Source organism: Neolamprologus multifasciatus, chromosome 12 (assembly GCF_963576455.1).
Source record: "Neolamprologus multifasciatus chromosome 12, fNeoMul1.2, whole genome shotgun sequence".
Lineage (NCBI taxonomy): Eukaryota > Metazoa > Chordata > Actinopteri > Cichliformes > Cichlidae > Neolamprologus > Neolamprologus multifasciatus.
In genome coordinates this window covers 27,520,238-27,542,006 of record NC_140450.1, presented here as the reverse complement: position 1 = coordinate 27,542,006, position 21,769 = coordinate 27,520,238, and the positions used below count along the sequence as shown (strand labels likewise).

Here is a 21,769-nt window from a genome sequence, read left to right as displayed (position 1 = left end):
CTTAAATACTGAAATACTGCTGGTGACTGATGATAGCAAGAAATTATTGCCAAATTCTTTGACCACAAGCAGCTGGAAAACCTCTTACACAGTAAATGTTAGTTTTCTGTTGTCCTGTTTCAAGACAAAAGATTTATTTGCAACAATGGCAGTGGATTATTTGAGTTTGTTGGACTAGACAGGTCTTATTGGATTCTAGGAAGACTGGAGGTCAAGTCACCTTTGTGGTGTTTCTCAACCACCTGCTGAGTAGTTTTTGAGGTATGCATTTTGTTCTTTCTTGCAGACTCCTGCTGTAAGGAGTACCAGTGGGGAGTGGGTACGTTTGGTTTGCAGCAATGTTTTTAGTGGGTGCTAAAGGTCAAACTAATGACAAGAAACGGGGTACAGGGCTCTGGGCCACTGTGCTACCTGTCAAGTAGGGTGGCTGTCAATTCATTTTTTGTACAGTCAGCATACTCACATTAAAAGAAAAAAGAAGCATATGAAGGAGAAAGAAGAAGGAAAAGGAGAGAATTCTTAATGTCATGGAAAAAAGCAGAAAGACACTGATGATAGCATCACTCAAAACTGTTTTACTCGCATCTGGAACTAAAAACAGCTGTCTGTGAACTGTAAAATGCATTTATGACTGTGTGTAAATTTAAGTAGCTCTAGAGCAAATGGATTTTATTTGTCTTAACAAAATAACTGATAAGAAAACATCAATAAGGATTATCATCACTGGTAGACCTACACCTTCTCATCGAGACACACAGGAGGCAGCAAAGAGGTAACGTAGGGAAATTTTAAATCAAAAGTGTTCAGGCAGGCATACAATCTTTATGTAGTGTGTATGTCCTCTCTAGCCCATAGCATCCCCAACCACAAGGTGCACTAGAGAGGTTGCATAATACTGCCTTGACTCTGAGAAAGACTGGGATGAAGGTCTGCCTTTCCTGCTGTGTGCTGATTGCAAGGCGAAGGAGGAGTATCACGATTTTAGTGTGTAGTATTTAGTGTTTGCACATAATGTGCGAAGGCCCCTCAAAGTGTTGAAAGAGCAATTATTAGCTGTCAACGCACCTCCTCAGACTAACGTCCTTAATTTCGTCAGAGTTCAGAGAACTGTTGCACCATGTCTGTTTTTTTAATTCACTCTACAGTTTAGTGTTTTCTTTTCTTTCCTGGAAGAGTGGAGTTGTAGTAGGTAGGTAGTTGTAATTAGCTGTTTGTAAAATTGTAAAATAAATGTATTTAACACACCCAGTGTTAAAAACGGGATTAAAAGCATAAATATTGATATTCTTTTGATTAAAATACTCATTTCACAATGGGAATAAATATTGATAAAAAGCAATTAAATATAATAAATACTGATACAAAGCATGTAAACAAAACATAAGTTTAATTAATATGTGGATAAATGGTGTGGAGGCAGGACTTTGTCATTTAGAGCGTTTTTGTCAGACACTGTTGGCTCCTACGAATCTAGAACCTGTCTGATCTGGCCCATATTTCCCTTCTGTTCTGATATTGTTGTTAAAGGTAACTATACTGCCTATACTACATACAAAGAAGGCAAGAAGTAGTGCTAACAGGTCTTACATGCCCACTACCAGTATTACACCACCAGTGCTACATAAATAAAAAGTGCCGAGCCAGCCAGGAGCCTAGAGTGTTGTGTGACAACATTGGAATCCTCTTTGACCTTTAATCAGACAACTCACATACTGTGAAAATGGATTTTGTCGAGAAGTATGCAATTAAAGTACCTAATGCCATCATTGTTAGTGGTGTTTCAGATAGAGAGAAAGACAAAGAGGCATTTGAGTTTCTAGTGCAACATGGTACTATTCGTAGAGTACTTGCTGTCGATGATGACTCTTCTGCATTTCACATAAGTCAGATTGTAGAGTTTGAGTCCAGTGCAGCCGTTGAAATATAAGCACCTAAGCTGCCGTACCTCTTTCAGTCCACTGACAATCCAGATGTCAGTTACCACATTCGAGCCTTAACTTTATTTTCTTCTCTTTTTTTGCCTGTCCCGTTTGGCTCTTTTGCCATCAGAATTATTGTCTAAAGGCGAAGAAAGGTGCCCAACGGATTTACTTTACCAAATGGACCATCCCAGCCTTGCCGTAATGGTCTATTTGATTCACCTTTTATTGTTTATTTTATTTTATTTTCACTTGCTAAATACGGGACAGACTTGACTGGGGAAAAGAAAGGGGAGAAAGAAAGAGGGAAAGAAAAACAGCGGAGAAGAGGGACGGGGATAAAGGACAAAAAACAACAAAATAAGCAGACAAAAAATACATATATCAATCACCTGGATCACCTGTTGAGAAAGAAAAAAGAGAAAACAAGCAGAAGAAAAAGAGAGCAATATAATAAACAACATCACGATGATCTATGGGAATATAACAGTAAATACTAAATATTAAACATTATTGTGCAGCACGTAAGATCGACAGCGCACAGTGTGCTTTGAGGTAGGAGCCAAAAAGGGTGTAGTTTGTGTGTGTGAGCAACCGTGTGTACACCTGTGAGCATGAGCGCGCTTGTATTTAAAAGGTTCCTTCATGTACTGATCTGCTAGAGGGTGTGGGGAGCCACAGCCCTGTCCTCCAGGGCATAAAGCAGGTATGGAGGAGATCAAAACTCCAGACGTCCAGAGGCCCTCAGAACACAAGAGACCAAGGAAGACCAACAGAGGGGCAGCCGCGCCACTATCCCAGAAAGAGCTGAAGAGAGCCCCAGATGAGGGGTCACTCAGCAGCCGCGGAGCAGAAGCCAGGGGGGGTTGCAGTGACGTGCCCGTGAGCTCCGCCGGCAGCCAGCTGTGCCAGAGTGACCGAGCCCCAGGCCGAGAGGCTGAGGGCACCCCACCCCCAAAAGTGGCCCGAGTGAGCCCCAGGCCCCGACAAGCAGCCACCAAGGAGTGAGCCGGTGTGTACCTGGACGCCCATCCCCGGACACCAAGGAACTACCAACGCACCGATGTCTGAGGGCGTCTGCCACTGGCAGGGGAAGTGGTGGTGGGAGATCGGCCTCCATACCTTGGAGGACCTGAGATGTCCCCCAGAGAGATGGCGTCTGATACCCAACCTGACATATAGATACAGACATACAGGCACACAAAGATACAGACATCCATTCCCACCCTCATGCTCTCATATGCAATTACTCAACACTCACCCAATGTGGAGACAGACATAAAGAGACACTGTACACACAATCACACTCCCCAAGCGTACTCTAAGCCCCAGGTCTAGGTACCCTTGCCCCTGGAGGGGGAAACGGCACCCAGACCCAGGTAGTGTTACCCTTTTCCCTGGGGTGGAGAGAAGCAGACTGCCCCAACTCGGCAGCAGCAGGGAGGGCACACATTCCAGACCCCAATCGGACGGCCAACTCCTCCTCCTAGCCCCCCCGCTCCACGGGGGTGTGTGAAGACTCCGCCCGCTCATATATAGTGTTGATGCATGTGTGTTCTAAGGTGCATTTAAACCCCAGGAGGGCATGGAGCTACCTGCCAGAGAGCAGCAGGTAAGCGCATAGCCCCTCCTGATAGCCTTGAATGTCTACATGTATTTAAAATTGAGAGGTGGGCAACGACGTATTCGAGCCTTAACTGACTCGAATACCAAGACCGTAGGGGGCAGTGTTACTGAAGCTTATATTAGCAACCTGAAAGGTTTAGCCAAGTTAAGTGGAAAGGATTTTGAGGAAGTGCTGCGGGAGGCCATGTCCACAATAGGGAAGACCATTGAAGCTGCTGAGACAGCTGAAATAAACCCCGAAAATGATACTGCTGATCAGACTTGCCCTGTGGTAGGATCCACACAACTTGGAATTTCACCTTCAGTCTTAACTGAACTGCCTCACACTCCTGAACCCATTCGGGGCACATTCCAAGACCAAACTTGACACCTCAAAATGACCTCAACCCACCAAAGGTTCAGAAAATAGTAGTCAAGCATGTTGTCAAGAGTGTTGAAAAGACATCACTCTACATTAAGACTCAGAGCTTTCTCTGGCAAGATGTCCACACCTTACAGCAAAGCTGGCTATGAAACATGGCGTTCTCATGTTGACTTGGCGATGGAAGCTTCCATCAACAAGTCAACATGAGAACGTTGATCTTCTTTGTCTGAGTTGGAAAAAACTCGTAAGATCCTTGAAAGTCTCCTTGCTCCTGCTTCTGATTTCATTCTCCCTCTAGGGCCAGAAGCCACTACTGCAGACTATATTAAACTTCCGGATTCAGCTTTTGGCACCGTCGAAGATCACAGTGAAAAGCCCTCTGCTTATCTGCTTAGTTTGCAGGTGGCTCTCAATCACACTGTGCACAGAGGTGGTCTTGAACCACATGAAGTAAATAAGCAGTTTCTTAAACAGTTTTACAGAGGTTGCTGGTATGATAACTTGCTAACGGAACTGCAGTTGGAGCTAAAGCATAAGGAGCCACCCACTTATGCAGAGCTATTGCTTCTCCTTCGTACTGCAGAAAACCGACAAGAAATTAAAAGCACACGAATGAAGAAAGACTTTAGCGCCACAAAACCAAAAGCAGTGTCTCATGAACAGACAGTCACTGAAACACATGCAGATTTTTCCTCAAGCAGAGTCAGATAGTCTAAAAGAGCTGAAAAAACAAGTTGCTGATCTAAAAAGCCAATTAGCTGCTGTCGTGAAGCCAAAGAAACAAGCAACATTCAAGACGTCCAAACAAAGAAACCTGAAAATAAAAAACCTGAAAACTCACCTCCGCCCAGCCACCCCAGTACTAGGCCCAAGCCCTGCCAGGGCTCGCAAAATTTCAAAATCCCTGGTAGCCCTTTGGGCAGAGACTCTTCAGTTTTTGGTAGCCCAAAATAAATTTAAGTAGCCCCGTTAAAAAAGAGCAATTTTTTGATTGATGTTTTGTTTCCTGTTTTGTTTCCGTTACAATATTATACATTGATGTATAAAAGTATAATATTGTAACGGAAACAAAACATTAATCAAAAAATTGTTGAAACACAAATTACAATCATCAATTCAAATACTTGGTTCTAATTGAACAGAAATTTCTATTAACTTGTAAGAACTGTGTAGAACATGAATCAGTCTGTGTCAGATCCTGAATTTGAAATTTCCACTGAAGTCACGGGTAAGAGGCAGGTGGAACCAAGATCTAGGCCATTAGCTTTTTGAAGTTTGCAAAGACTGCTAAATTTTGCCAGTGGTAGTTCACTCTTTGCAACATAGTACGCTGGTCTAAACAGATTTTTCAGGTTTATTTTTAGTATGTTATTTGCAATTGGTGTTTGTTCTGGGAAAGATATTGCAGACTGAGCAATAATGCATTTCTTGCATTTCTCATGGGTTCTAATGGGGGCCTTTCTTAAAATTACTGGTCCCAGTAAGAAAGGCGCTTATCGACTCAGAAATCGAGGGAAAACCAACAACACACCCGGCAGAACATTATGTTATTTACACGGGTGCACATAAGTGGTCCGCATGTGCGCATTTGCTGTCAAAATAAAAGACGCGCACCAGATAAGAAGTTGCAACCTGCGTTTGCGTCCATATAAAAGGCACTGTTTTTGTCCGCTAGAGTGGGATTTTCACGGCACATTCTGCACCACATCTCTGTGCGTTCATCATTTGTTTGAAGCCAGCTCACCTCCTGCAACCACTTTTCCGAGAATATGCGCTTCTTTTGTGGTTCGGACTCCTTTTGACATTTCTTTGGAGGTGGAGGAACACAGGAGTAATTGCTTAAAGGAGCTTCTTCCACATCTTTAAGAGTTCTAAACAAATGTCTGTCCTCCTCCAGAAAATCCTATGTACGCAAACACATGTTGCAACTTCTTATCTTGTGAGCGTTTTTTATTTTGACAGTGAATGCGCACCTGCGGACCACTTATGTGCACCCCTGGTTATTATTTAGCTTGTCTTATTGCAGCCACAGAAATTCTTTTATCCATGAAACCATAAAGCTGCACTTTCTTTTTGCCTTATAGTCTGATTTGTCATTTGTGGTAAGCTTTTCTTTGGCTGTCACTTCTTCACGCTGACCTGTCTTATTTGGCTCGGCAGAACTAAAATATATATCCTGCTGCTTTTACACACGCACTCACATAACACTCAGCGATTCTCTGCGCGATCAACCTCTCACATGTTTAAGCTTGCTGCGGGAGATTTCACTTGTCATGTTTGCATAGTAAGCTAACGATTGATAAGACGATGTCAGAGGAATTGGTGCGCAAATTATCGTCACTCGCCAATCAGTGCTGTCGCTCTCTATACACAGTTCGCGGGATTGCAAAGTGAAAGCAAAAAACAAGCGCAAATTCAAATGCGATTTCAATATGTCACATATTGACAGTGGCTCATCGATGCCAATGACATAATTACCCAGCTACATTTCCAAAAGAATGCAAAAGCATTGACATATATTTTTCCTTCCTATGACAGCCCAACGGGCAGGGCAGATATAGATTTTGGTAGCCCGACTGGCAAAATCGCTAGCCCCGGGACGTTGGGCTAGCGATTTTGCGAGTTCACTAAACCTCGAGCCCGAGGTTTAGTGAACTTTGCAGTGTTGCTCTGTGGTGCAGCTACGACACTGTAGCAAAGTTTACACACTATGTTTACTTGATCCACGTCTGACTCCGCGAACCCATAATGTTTCCACACCACTGAAGTTTTTTTTTTACCTCTCTTTTCAACCAACGGCAGTCACTCTCCTCTCCAAATAACTTCTGCTTAGCTTTACGAGCTTCCCTTGGGTCCTCTTAATTGTTGTGACGCGTGTTAGAAATGCAGAGAGGTGCGCTCGATTTGCTACACGGAGCAGCACGAGAGTAAAGCACGAGGGAAGTGCTAATAATCGGCTCAGTCATTTTTCATCATTGAAAGCCCAGATCGTAATCGAGATTAAAATTCGATTAATTGAGCAGCCCTAGCTTGAAGCAACTTAAAGAAGTCCAGACGCTTTTCTTTCCAAGCTCCTTAGACAATGTGTGATGTAAGAAACTTTTAATCACCTATTTACCACATTAATATGAAAATTTTAATCATAGGCAGTGGAACTCGTGTTATGTCCTTTTGAATATAACAGGCAAATTGAATAAGTGCAGGTTTAACCAACAATTTCAAATTGGTAAAGTAGTCTAACTATAGTTAGACTTCAATTCAATTCAATTTTATTTATACAGCGCCAAATCACAACAAGAGTCACCTCAATGCACTTTATATTGTAAGGTAGACCATACAATAATACACACAGAGAAAAACCCATCATATGATCCCCTATGAGCAATCACTTTGGTGACAGTGGGGAGGAGAAACTCCCTTTTAACAGGAAGAAAACTCCAGCAAAACCATACTCGGGGAGGTGCAGGGCCATCTGCCACGACCGGTTGGAGAGAGAAGGAATACGGATACAAAACATGCTGTGGAAGACAGCCAGAGATTAATAACCAAGTGTGATTCAATGCAGATAGGTCTAATAAGTGAAAAAGATGACTGAAGAAGAAATACTCAATGCATCATGGGAATCCCCCAGCAGTCTACGCCTATTGCAGATAACTAAGAGAGGATTCAGGGTCACCTGAATATATCTCTAAAATTAGAAATATCCTGTTTCAGAGTGACGCTAAAAAACTAATTCATGCATTTATCACTTCCAGGCTGGACTACTGTAATTCAATATTATCAGGATGTCCTAAAAACTCCCTGAAAAGCCTTCAGTTAATCCAAAATGCTGCAACAAGAGTACTGACAGGGACTAGAAACAGAGTGTATTTCTCCTATATTGGCTTCCTTTCATTGGTTCCCTGTTAAATCCAGAATTTAATTCAAAATCCTGCTCCTCACATACAAGAGAAAACCGCAGAGTCCAAAATTGCTTTGGCAAAGTTACACACAATATTAATTCAATATTAATTTTAGTGACCTCCAATTGTAAACGGGTGTCATAACTGCCAATGTGATTAATTTTACTGAATTTACATTTAGCCTTAGCCAACAGTTTTAAATTTCCCTCAATGTCGCCTGCTCTGACCCCTGGAAGACAACTGACTATGGTTACTGGTGTCTCTCGCTTCACATGTCTCAGAACAGAATCACTAATTACCAGAGTTTGATCCCCAGCGGCTGTGTTGCCGAGTGGGGGAAAGCAGTTAGACACATGAACAGCTTTGTCATGGACCAGGGGTTTCTGTTTAAGACTATGCTTCGTCCTTACCATCACCCATCCACCCTGTTTCTCTGGCTGTATTAAATTGCTACGCAGATAAGCTACACAAAAACACCACTGTGTGTTTATACAATTCTCTGCATTTAATTATTAGTTATTATTAATCTCTGGCTGAGTTCCACAGCATGTCTTTGTCATGTCTTCATAGACTCATCCCCAACTTGTTGCAGCAGATGGCTGCCCCTTCCTGAGCCTGGTTCTGCTGGAGGTTTCTTCCTGCTAAAGAGACTTTTTCCTTCCAACTGTCATCTAAACACTTCCTCATAGTGCTCTGCTAATGATTGTTGGGGTTTTCTCTGTATTATTGTAGACACTTTCATTATAAAGCGCACTGAGGCAACTGTTGCTGTGTGCTATATAAATAACATTTAATTGAAGAATTTTATTCAATTAAGTTCTCTTGCGACATTAATTTAAATTAATTAATTTTTATTTTAATTAAAATAATAGTAACTTTTAAACTGTTCGAATTTATATTGTTATATACTTAACATAGTTTTTTAAGTCACCAAATGCCACTGGTATGCAAATATAAGGTACATATTCAGGGATAAGTCTTTAACACCAAGTGTAAAAAAAAACCTTTACCAACATTCTTGACATTTTTAAGTTTAGTCAAAGAATGCTGCAATTGTTCATTTGGTTTTTTGTAGGGATGGGTATCGTTTAGGTTTTATCTGATACCAGTGCCAAACCGGTACTTTTGAAATGGTGCCGGTGCTTAAACGGTGCTCAAACCAGTGCTTAAAGAATGGAGAACACAAAGTTGGTCCAAAAACCTCTCATGTTCAGCTGTTTTTTTGTAAAAAGATAACAATGTTAGCCTTTTCTGCAGCTATGGGGCATATATGGTATCACTCTTGGCTGGAAGCAGTGCTTAAACAATGGAAAAACCACAAACTTTGTCCAAAAACCTCTCATGTTTAACTGCTTTCCACTTTTTCTTTGGTCATTTTAGCCTTTTTGGCCACGGTGAAGGGAGTATCTGCCATCAAACTAGAAGACAGCCACATGTACCTATGATGATGTTTGCTAGTTCGCCTTACATGCATTAATGTAAGAACGTGGTTAGCCTACTCACCGTAAATTACACACGAACAACATTAAGCTACTCACGCTACTTCCAGCTTTCTCTGTCGTGGACTTGCGACAGCAAGACATTCTTAGCTGTCCATCGTTTGATCTGTGCAGTGTCCACTAATGTGTCATCCAGTACATCCATCATCAAAACCTGCTCAGCCATCTCTTGCTCAGGTGTCTGGTACCGGCAACCGGCTGAGCACATCCGCGTTTTCATGGTGTTTTCCTGGCTTGTACCTGATGTTGTACTCGTAAGCACTCAATGTCACGGCCCATCTTTGTACTCTTGGTGAGCCCATCTGAGGTATAGGCTTCTTTTCATTGAACAGTGAGATTAGGGGTTTATGATCTGTGTAAATCGTGAAAACTCGGCCATACAAGTATTTGTGAAATTTCTTGATGCCAAATATCACAGCTAAACCTTCTTTGTCAAGCTGAGAATACTTTTTCTCAGCAGGAGAGAGTGTGCGTGACATGAACCCCAAAGGTCTCTCGCTTCCATCCTCCATCTTATGTGACAATACGGCGCCTACGCCATATGGGGATGCATCACATGAGAGAACCAACTCACGGTCAGCAGAATAATGAACTAACACCTCTGCTGAGTTCAACAGGTTCTTGGATTTCTGGAATGCTTCCTCTTGTCTCTTTTGCCATGTCCACCGTACCTCGTGTCTCAAAAGTTCATGTAAGGGTGCCAACAGGGTTGCCAGATTTGGAAGGAATTTGTTGTAGTAATTTAGCAAACCTAAGTATGCTTTCAGTTCAGTGACATTTGTGGGGGTAGGTGCGTCCATGATTGCTTTAACGTTCTTTTCCACTGGGTGGAGCCCCTGGGCGTCCACTATGTGCCCCAAATACTCCACTTTCTCTTGCATGAAGGCACACTTGCACCTCTTTAACCGCAACCCAGCTTCCTCCAACCGGGTCAACACCTCATCCAGGTTCTGTAGATGGCTTACCTCATCCACTCCAGTCACTAAGATGTCATCTAAATACACCGCTACGTGATGTATCCCCTTCAAAAGACTTTCCATGGTCTTCTGGAATATTGCTGGAGCAGAGGCCACTCCAAAAGGCAATCTGTTATACGTGAACAGCCCCCGAGATGTGTTTACTGTCACGTACTTTTTCGATTCGTCATCCAAGAGGATTTGCTGGTAAGCGTGGCTCATGTCTAATTTTGAGAACTGCTTACCCCCGGACAGTGTGGCAAACAAGTCCTCCATTCTGGGTATGGGGTACTGCTCCAGTGAAGCCACGGTATTTACAGTAAGCTTGTAATCCCCACACAGTCTTATTGTCCCTGTGGGCTTCAGGAGTGGCACTACTGGTGCCGCCCATTCCGCATATTTCACTGGCGAGATGATGCCTTCTTTCAACAGTCCGTCTATTTCCTGGTCGACTTTTGCTCGCATAGCAAAGGGGACAGAACGTGGATGGAAGAAGCGTGGGGTGGCATCACTTTTCACATGAATAGCAGCTTTCATTCCTTTCAGGGTGCCCAACTCCTCTTTGAATACATTCTCATGTTTACTTAACATTTGCTGAAGTGTTTTTTCTGTTGTTTTGACTTGGTGCAGCTTTCTGTTGTTACAACTGTTTTTCACTTCACCCCAGTCCAATTTAATTTCCTCGAGCCAAGCTCGACCTAGCAAGCTGTGTGAGCTAATGCAGATGCTCTAAAAGCACACTGACTGAAAAAGAAGCACACACTTGGAGAAACTGTGCTGTAACTTCTCATACTGTGAAGTTTTCTGACAAAAGTGAATTGCAAACTTATGCTTTACAGCTTACTAAGGGGTCCTGTGATGGGCCATGTGCAATTACACAAAAGAACAAGTTAAATTTCACCATAACACTGACTGGAGAAAAGCCAGTTTGGTATTCTAATTGAGATTACAACTGTAATCAGTAAAATCAGTGCTGTGATAGTTAGTTTAAGATCACAACCTGATTTAAAACACAGTCTAACATCAACATTCTTGCCCCTGAAAATAGGTCAGGATGGCCGAAAAATGTACCTGGTAAAATGAGATTTTCTTTTTGTTTCATTGGAACAGTAAAGTACCATAACAAAGAAATGAGCACACCTTTGTAGATATCACTGATATGGAGTTTTTCATGTTTTACATAAAAGGGCTACTAGTTTCCTAGTGGCATTTTCTCATTTAAACCATGGTGACTTAAAAGTTTAGCAGCGAGACACTTGTTTCCTTTGTCCCATCAAACATTTCTTTCAGCCATCTGTGTTTATCAGAGCGATATGTGACTAATTTTTTATTAAATCAGCAGAAAGTACACAAATACAAGATTAAATATTTTATTTATTTATCAAAGATACATAATTACACATTGATACAATGAACAAGGTGTCTATAAAAATTACACATGGTGTAAGAAAAACATTATAACATACAAATACGTATTTTATGATAATCTGACATAGTTTTAAAAGCATAAGAACAAAAGTTTTTTTGTTTGTTTTTTTAAAAATCATGTTCTTTCATGATCACATCACATGTATCACATTTTTTAAACATAACGTAGGGAGCAGAGTGTTCACAAAAACAGTTTTACGATTACTTTTTCCACAATGCTTGTATGCCTCTTGCAAAACGATGTACTTTTCACCATAAGACACAATAACTCACGATTATCTAAGACCAGCCATGAAATGTCCGTCGCTTCATTACAATCATTTGTCCCCGCTGCTGCCCTCAGATCCAGTCTTCTGTACTGGGGGGTAAAATGGCTCTTTTGGTGGTTCATAAAAAATATCTCAAAAAGCGATGTTGGTGAGGGGACCAGAAACACTGGGTTGCAGAGCAGTTGGTAAGGACTTGTATATTTCTGGAGAGTCTGCAAAAAGCTGTCTTGCTCGTGCTCCTGATTGGATATGTGGAGCCCGGCTCTGATATCTCACTGGTGGCAGCTAAAGGTAGGCACGCCTCAGGCGCAATCTTTCAAACGAGCCTCACGGCATTTCAGGCAACCTGAGGCCGGAAACAACATCCGGTCACTCGCGGTCAAAATCCACGCAGAGCTGGTGTTTGGCAGGGATCAGGTTAACACGTCTGGCTTAAATCAGAGTCTAAAAATATAAAGAAAAACAAAAAGAGTTTTAAAACACGCAAACTAGCAAAATATCAAAGGAGCATAACATAACAATTACAGGATGATATGAGATACCTGATGATGCCATGATAGGTGATGTAGATGTAATGTAATGTATGTAATGTATAAACTTTTACGGGAGTTAAAGTCGAGCTTATATATATTTTTAAAGTGTATTGTACATGGGATAGTCTCCAGCGCACCGCGTGAGCCTGAAAAAAAGGATAAGCGGAAGCGAATGGATGGACAGATGGTGTATTGTACGTGTTACAAACCATTGTGATATTTTTTTAAAATGAAAGGATTGACAGAATGGTAAAAAGGAAAATGCAAGAGTAACACTTACCGAATGATATGCACATAGGGAAAGCGACGGCAGTTGTTGATCCCTGGTTCGTGGTTGTTGCGAGCTCGTTTCCCACAGGCTCTTCTGTACTTCGGGCGTAGCGATGAGGCTCAAAACACCCCAATCAGACAAAGTAAAGGCGATCCGCGGTGTGACCAAAACTTTCAGCCGCTTTTAGCTGGTAGAAATAGATTTCGTTCTCTCTAAGGCTGAAAACATAGCCCCAAAGCCCACCGGTGTTGAGCCTGAATCTCTCCTCCATCGGACCTGCAGCCGATTGGCTAACCGGGGTGCGAAGGGAGCCGCCCCATTGTTATGTGATTGGCAGCGGTGCGAAGTTAGGCACGCCTGCGAGGCGGAGTTGGTCTCCAGCGCAAATTTCGAACGAAGAGCCAGAATCATTAAGCAGCAGATGTGGAGCGATCAAGAAGGAAAAATTGTGCGCTGGCTGCAGCTGCGGCCCGGTTCGATTAAGAGCAAAGGGAGAACTTAGGCTTTGCTGAATTTTAGACGGAGCTGGTAAGATGGCTGGTTTGAAGAAAAAAGACTAAGGATTTTTCAGGATTTTTCCCCTGTTTTCGAATATAAGGTTTTGGGAATAGAGGGGTAGCTAGCAGGGTTTTCAGGAGTTTTTCCCTGGTTATTTAGTCTAAAGATCGGGGTGAATTTGAGAAAAACGAGTAAGGTTTTTTCAGGTGTTTTGGAGAAAACACGGAGGATTTTTTTTAAGGTGTTTTGCCTTTACTCCGCGGAGGATCGGGGTGGGAGCCGCAGGGAGACTAAGGATTTTTTCAGGATTTTTCCCCTGTTTTCGAATATAAGGTTTTGGGAATAGAGGGGTACCTACCAGGGTTTTTTTTGGAGAAAAGAGTTTTTTATGTTGGGAGCTGCGGTGCGTTTTTCGGGGATCGCGAGAGTTTTATTTTATTTTTTTATTTTTTTTCACGATTCTGAGTTTTATTCTAAATCTCCTTGTCCGGATTAAACAAATGCATATAAATTGAAATAAAGTTTTGCCCCAAGGCATGCAGCCTGTATTTCTGGCCATACTGAACGTTACAAAAGCACAAGTTTAACTAAGCAGTTTTACTATGGTTTAACACATTTTCACACATAAGCACGGAGCCCGAGACACACAGCACGGTCCGGAGACACAGGCGCGCTCACGCGCGCGCCCAGACACACAGCCTTGGGCACGCGCACTCGCGCACACACACACATACGCTGACCCACCACCAGATGGCGTTTTTTAAGCATAAAAAAATAAAAACTTTTTTTTTTTAATGGATTAAAAAATAAAAGAATGCTATTTGATATATAAGAAACTTAAATAATCAATTAGTTCTTTATAGGGGGGAAAAGCAATGAGCTATGAACTAGCATATTTTTATGAATATCATATTTTTATGAATATCATATTTTTATTACTTCCTTTATTACTTTATTACTTCCTGGGGTCATAAATCTTTATTGGGGGTCATAAGCCACTCAGTTTGACATAAGGGGTATAATATCCCTCTCTGACGTAAATTACTGGATATTGGAGAGAAATAAAAAATGTAATCTGATCCATTAAATATCACAAAAGCACCTCACAAAACTTGCGACATGGCGTAACTCAGCTCATAACCTTACGGAGCAGTATGCGTCACATGATAGAGTGGCTGTGGTGTGCGAGACCTCTCAGTGGTCTGGTTGAGCATTTGGAGCCTTGCTACCAAACTGGCATTTCATCTCCGAGAAAGTTATCCCAGAGAGAAGTAAAGCAAGTGTGTAAGTTCATTTCTGAATGTTTGTAAAGCACTCCCACGTTAAGCTTAACAACCGATATATGGAGCAACTGCCTCTTCTCTCTCCCTCCTGCTCCTTTTGCTACTTCAATCATGAAACTGATTAATGATCGGCTTTTCTGTCGCAATTCCCGACTCTCTTGTTTGTTTTTGGCCCACTTTGCACCAGAGAGAAGAAGGCAGCAGCTGAACAACACCAGCACGTTTAAGCTTGATAAGCTGTTGTTAGAATTTATTTAATATTACTTTCTACACCAGGATCCTTTTCTACGTAGCTGATGGCTGGTAACTGTGCAGGCGCGGGTCTAGCAAAGTTTTGCCAGGGGGGCAGGTAGGGCATTAACAGGGAAAAGGGGGATACAAAGAAATATTTTTCTTTCTTATTCTCATTTAAAATGTCTAGCTTTTAATTAATAAATATCCGAATCTTGCACCCAAAGTTTTAATCTGATGTAAAATGTATGGTCCATACTGTATACAGTAACTATTAAGTCTAATATATACCCTAGTAAGCTATAGAACTTTTTCCTTTGGGAAGGTATCATCTGTGCAGTCTGCAATTCATTTGAAGAAAGATGTTGAATCTATTTAATTATTGTAGAAATACAATTAATTTCCATGCATTTTTTTTTAACACGTGCATTAAAGTTTAAAATTACGTCAATTAAGCATCACAAGGCGGAGGGTGGTTCCCTTTTTTTTTTTTTTGCTGGGAGTGGGCAATCCTATTAGTTAAGCTGTTTAATATTTCTGCTTAGTACTCTTTAAAATACCAGAATAGGGAGGATGGTGTAGGTTTAAGTTTATTAAATTGATCAGTATTGCTGAACTATGAAATAGTTTGAGTGCAGTGTATTTTTTGCATACAGGTATAAGAGAATAGCTTTAGTGTTTTGTTTTTTAAAACTTGAGTATGAACTTATACAAAATGCAGCAAGATATTAAAAAACAGTTTTATTGATTAAAAAATACACTATATGGGAGTCATATCGGTATCAGCAGATATCCAAATTTATGATATCGGTATTGGACAAAAAAAAGTGGTATCGTGCCATCTCTAATTCTTACCATTCAGCTGACTCCTCAGGACTTGCCCGACCCTCTGCAGGTACCAGGTGCATCCGCCTTCCTTGCATGGCATCCGCAATCATGCCTTGCCGACTTAAATATTGTACTGGGTCCTGTGTTTGGGGTTGTTGGTTGTGTGTTATGTTGAGCTGGCAGCAGGAGAGCTGCAGCTCTGGGTGTGGATGTACAGCAACCGTCAACGTATTAATAAAGTATGCTGCAAAGCATGAACGTGCACCGGGGTCTGCTGTGGGTTTGTTACAGTAACATTGGACTCTTTTTCTTTTTTTGTTTTCCCTGTCTCTTGCAGAACCTTGCAGTACCATTTTCACTTCGTTTGTTTGTTGGAGTCTGTTTTTCTCTGAGTCTGAGTTCTCCTGGCTTTTCTTCACTACGATTTCCAGGTAGGAAGTTTTGGTCTTTTCCAGTTCTTGTTTTAAGTTTTGCACTTTCAAATATTTTTTTTTTCATAAAGGGCTTCACTGGTGCAGAGTTTGGTTTTGAGTGAAAAGAGTTAGGGTGATTGTGATAAAAGTTGTCTTTGTTGTACTTAAAGCTGTGGACCTTGTTTTAAACTGCATGATCAAAGACATTCTTTTGTTTCCATGTGTCCCTGCCTGTTGGATGGTGGGGGAGGTTATATTGTTTAACTGCAAGCACATTCTATGTAAGGTTCTGGTTTCCATATTTGGTAAGGGATGTTTACTTCCTGCCCTTTATAGCCTATGCTTGTATATGATGGATCGTTAAAGGAGTTGAGCCATATACAGGGGTAAGGGGAGATGACCCGTTTGTGATCAGTAGGAAGTCACACACACACACACACACACACACACTTTGGGGTTGGCTGGGATCAGATGAGGCGCTTTCGGTGCCAAAAGCCTGATCCGACCGGCTCCCCTTGCAAGTTGAATTGCATCAATCTCTGATTGTCTTGCTTTGTTCACGGGAATAAGTCTCTGAGTCAGCGAGTCACAGTTCTTCCATTAAAAAAATCAAAACAAGACAAAACAAAACAAAATATTTGTTTTACAGTATAATCACTATAATACTTTCAGAAATATAAATGATTGTTTACTGGCCCCAAATGTATTTCGCAGCAGGACAGTGACCCCAAACATACAGCCAAAGTCATTAAGAACTATCTTCAGTGTAAAGAAGAACTAGAAGTACTGGAAGTGATTGTATGGCCCCAACAGAGACCCAAGCTCAACATCATCGACTGGGTCTGGGATTATATGAAGAGAAAGAAGGATGTGAGGAAACCTACATCCACAAGAGATCTGTGGTTAGTTCTCCAAGATGTCTGGAACAACATACCAGCTGAGTTCCTTCAAAAACTGTGTAGAAGTGTACCTAGAAGAATTGATGCTGTTTTGAAGGTCACACAAAATATTAATTTTATTTACATTTTGCTTTTGTTCATTCACTGCAGTTTTTGATTGACAAAAACAAATGATTACCACTTTCATTTTTTGAAAGTATTCTTTGTTTACAGTATTTTTTTATTTTATTTTTTATAAAGCCATGTGACAGTTTCTATGGCAGGAAACAGACACCATAATCATAGAGAGGAGCTATGTGTCCCTGGAAGCTGTTGTCAAGCCTTTATCTCCGCTTATACAGTACCGATGTACAGGATAAGTATAAATGTTAGGAAAATATAAACGGATATTAACAAGAGACAATGAAATTAAATGGAAAAAAGTCTAAAAACACTCTTCTCATGCAGCCTTTTTGTTTTTTTGGTGAAGCACTGTCCTTACAACAATGTGCACCTAACAAAGTGATTGTAATCTCCATCAAAGTTCTTACCATTTTAAAGTGTATGCCACGGCAAGAAACACTTGTATTACTTAGCTTACATCACAAAATTGTTTTTAGTGATATAATGTACAAATATGCTACTAATACTACTATACTAATACAACTACAGCTGCTGTAAATAAACAGGATAGGAATTGGCAAGCAAATTTTGCCAGTGATCACAGTACCTGGACGGGGTTCTGTTCATTTTCCTTTGTTTTTATTTCTTTGTAAGCTCCAGGTAGCTGGCCATTGGCTGGAGATTGAATGCGTCGGGGCCCAAGGCTGACTGAGCCACCGCTTACATCCTGGTTCCAACTGGACAGGCTGAAATGTATTGACTTTTGTATATTTTTTCTCCGCGATCGCGGATACAAGCGGCGGAAATTAGCTTCCTCCGAAGGGTGGCTGGCCTCTCCCTTAGAGATAGGGTGAGAAGTTCGGAGGGGCTCAGAGTAGAGCCGCTGCTGCTCCACATCGAAAGGAGCCAGCTGAGGTGGTTTGGGCATCTGACAAGGATGCCCCCTGGGCGCCTCCTGGGTGAGGTGTTCCAGGCATGTCCCACCGGGAGGAGGCCCCGGGGCAGACCCAGGACACGCTGGAGAGATTATATCTCTCGGCTGGCCTGGGAACGCCTTGGTGTTCCCCCGGATAAGCTGGAGGAGGTGGCTGGGGAGAGGGAGGTCTGGGCCTCTTTGCTTAGGCTGCTGCCCCCGCGACCCAGCCTCGGATAAAGCGGATGAAGATGGATGGATGGATGGATGGATATTTTTTCTCTCTCTTATTTTCTTTACTAAATGTACCTGTATATCGTTTACATGTTTGAAATAAATTAACAAACAAACAAACAAACAAACAAACAAACTGGACCATGCTTGTTGTTGTTGTGTAATAAAGTGTTCAGCATGTAGAAGAGCTAGTTAATTATTTTAATTATCATCTTCCTTTAAAAGAACAGACCTGGTATTTGTACAGGTGGAAGTCTTTTTCTTTTAATAACTTTTCTTCTGTTTAGACTAGAAATGCAGGTAAGAGGCTATATTTAAGATTTGTTTGTTTTGGGGTTTTTTGTCTGTGCCCGCCCCCCGAAGTTTTCTACCTTGAGAGATAATTAAACTTGCTTGTTTGTGACTAGAAACCACACTGTAGGAGTGGAAATGAAAGGAAATGAGCCACTGAAACATGTTTCTTTGATCAGGTTAAAAAACAAAAATGGTGTAAATGGCTTTAAGCTGTTTCAGTCACATTGTGGATATACCTCAACCTGCCTACTTTCAGAACTTACAAAACAGCAAGAATAAAAACACAAAACTAGAAAAAGACATTAAAAAAACATCTCCATTGTGAATCAAACAAATGAATGACTCTGGCATGCTGACTTGCTGTCCAACTTAGGTAAAAAAAGAAGTCAACACATTATAGCATTCAAATATATACACGAATTAATGTTGAGTAAGAAAATATTCTGCCAATTACTTTGCAACAACAACAAATTACTAGGGTCTTTGAGGGACAGTCTGTCTTGTTTTCAAAAAGAAACTGTGAGGTAGATTTGATATTAGGAGGAAAATGTTTACATTAAGAGTAAGGACAGAGTCAATCCACAGTGCTATGTCTTAAAAAAATCACCTTAACATTTAGCCGGAGAATTAACATGAATGCAACTCTGTGGGTCCATCCTTCTGAATTTGCAAGATATGTGAAGAGAGTGCAAGGGGTAATGTCAGACCTGCATTCAAATGTGACGCACAAGATTTCTGCACTGGCTCTTTAATACAATCAACAAATTTACTGATGAATTTTTAAATTATCTGAAAGCATAGTTCTATTCTAGTTCAGCTAGTCATCTTTAGTGTTAATGCTCATATTCAACTATGTTTTAAAGCTGTGTTACTGAAAAGAGCTTCAGAAATTAAGTTAAAAATGACATTGACAATGACATTAAATAAAGCATAAGAGTAACAGAGTGCAATGTGCTCAGCATCACATATGGGAGAAGAAAAGTTGTAATCAGGAGTAACAGTCTGACAGCCTGTGTGCTCCCTGATTAAAACAATATTATTTGCTCTGTACACCATATTTGCACACATTTTGAAATCACATGCAATGCTTTTGAAGACCTTTTGAGGACTTCAACACAACTTTTTATATATATATAAAACAAATCTTAATAATAACAGAACAGATTTTAACTATAGCTGACTTAAAATTGTGATTTAATTATACTTTACAGAACTAGTGATTTATGACTCCCCCGTTAATAAAAAACAAAAACAAAAAAAACGTATGTTTGTGACTGCTGTTTAATGCTGAGGAGGCTTAGCTGTATTTGTAAATTACAATGATGTAAGAAAAATTTGCGAAAAGAATTATCAGCAAAGCTGTAAGCTGCCAAACAAAACCACCAAGCTAAAAGAAAACAACACAAATAGAGAAACTGATATTAGAGTCACACTAGGAAAAACAGTAGTTGGAGACCACAGCACAACCAAAATTAGATCCCTCAGCTGTTCAAAATCCCACTAGGCTGGCCGACATGATAATGTTGGGCAGGGCTGTGAGTACTCAGACTGTGTTTTTTTGGAACACAATATGGATAAGATCTTGGAGAAGTTCATGGCTCTGCAAAATGGATAACATCTTGAAGAAGAACAACGGGAATTGAGAAACCTGGTGACCAGTGGTGGACATTAGACTACTGTAAAATTTAAGCAGTTTGTTCGCACTAACCAAAACAACTACCATCTTCATTCCCCCCCCCTCCAGGCGCCAGCTGGATGCTCAAGGCGACAGGAATAACAAATTCTCCTTTTTTTCTCTTCGTCTTTCCTCATGTTGTGCTTTTTCCATTGTTATACCCAACCTGTCTTCCACATGTGATGTTTGTGTAATGTATGTATGGTCGGAAGGGTAAGATGGCTCTGGCAAAGGTCGGGCAGCCTTAACCCAATTTCCTTCGGGGTGACCTTCAGGATCAATAAAGTTTTATTGAATTTATTTGAAAATGAATTAATTGGTAATGCCACTGTGGTTATGTCTTTGTTATAGTCTACAGCCTTGAAAAATTCTCAACTGAAATGTAGAATTTGTATGTTTAAACACACAGGTAGACACAAATCCTTTGTGAGAACATGCCCTGTCTCAACATGGTATGACTCAAAGAATATTTAACTACTTGCAGCAATGAACCAGTACAGATTTCTGTTTCCCCATTTTATCTTATCTTTGGTAAGCCAACAAGGTGCAGCAAATTGGTAAGATAAAGCTGAGTTCAAATATAAGGAATAGTTTTAGGAATTCTTATCTCAGACCATCCTCACAGTTTGTACTCACCCTGACAGCACACCTAGCACCAGGTTGAGCATGAAGAAAGAGCCGATGATGATGAGAGGGATGAAGTACAGCCAGTTCCACATGTTCCCTGAGGCATCATTGGCCTGAACACATAAACACATAGAAACAAAGACTAGAACTGTAAATACCACTCTGTGATTGTACTTATGGGATAAGACTGATTTATGTATGTTTTTATGTCTGCTCTGTGTGTATTTTTCTTCATTTCAAGCAATCTTCTAAAAATACTAACACCAACCTATATGTTTGTTCATCTGTTAGTATTGACAGGTTTCTATGGGCTCAAATTGTGGTCATAAATATTTTATACTTGTAAATCAAATGCGTAGTTGTGAACTGAGTTTTGTAACCTTGTAAACCAAAATGTGTGAAAGTTTTACGTTTGCTTTGTATCTGTAACCAGACTTCAATGAAAAGAATTTGTAACTCGTGTTCCCGGTGAAGAAGTAGGAGCCTACCGGTCAAAAGTTTTAGAACATCCCAATTTTTCCAAGTCCCTTGAATAGGTTGACAAAGGTAAGTGGTGAACTGCCAGAGGTCAAAAAAAAAAAGAAAAGAAAAGGTAAGCTCATCCAAAACTGAAAAATAATGTACATTTCAAATTATACAAAAACGCTTTTTTTTCTAACACAACACAAATTGGGTTAACAATTTAAAGCTGTTCTGCAGCAATGGAGGTTGATCAAGCCGTGAATGCTGGCGCTAATAATTCCTACAGAAAAGGTGTTCCAACTTTTCTGGATTACTTACAACCCCCTCTGTCTGCATAAAAGTGTTGAACAGTATTGTAGGGCTGCACAATTAATCATTAGAAAATCGCAATCTCAATTCATACTTATGTGCAATCTCATTTCTAAACGACAACAATTTAAAAAAAAAAAAAAGGTGACGATTGTACGGCATTTTGATCCGGCACATAGTCTGCAAGAAAACAAGCGCTCACTCTTCCTGCTCAACAAATGACAAGGGCGGAGC

The 21,769-nt window shown here is 40.8% G+C and overlaps 1 protein-coding gene across 1 annotated transcript in view; it reads right to left on the bottom strand.

Annotated features, from left to right (window-relative positions):
- LOC146507178 (putative voltage-dependent N-type calcium channel subunit alpha-1B) overlaps positions 1-21,769 on the bottom strand; it is a 285,564-nt gene that overhangs the window by 194,962 nt on the left and 68,833 nt on the right. The window contains 1 exon segment of the mRNA XM_085180590.1: positions 20,774-20,877. Within this exon segment, the coding sequence (XP_085036716.1) occupies positions 20,774-20,877 (104 nt within the window).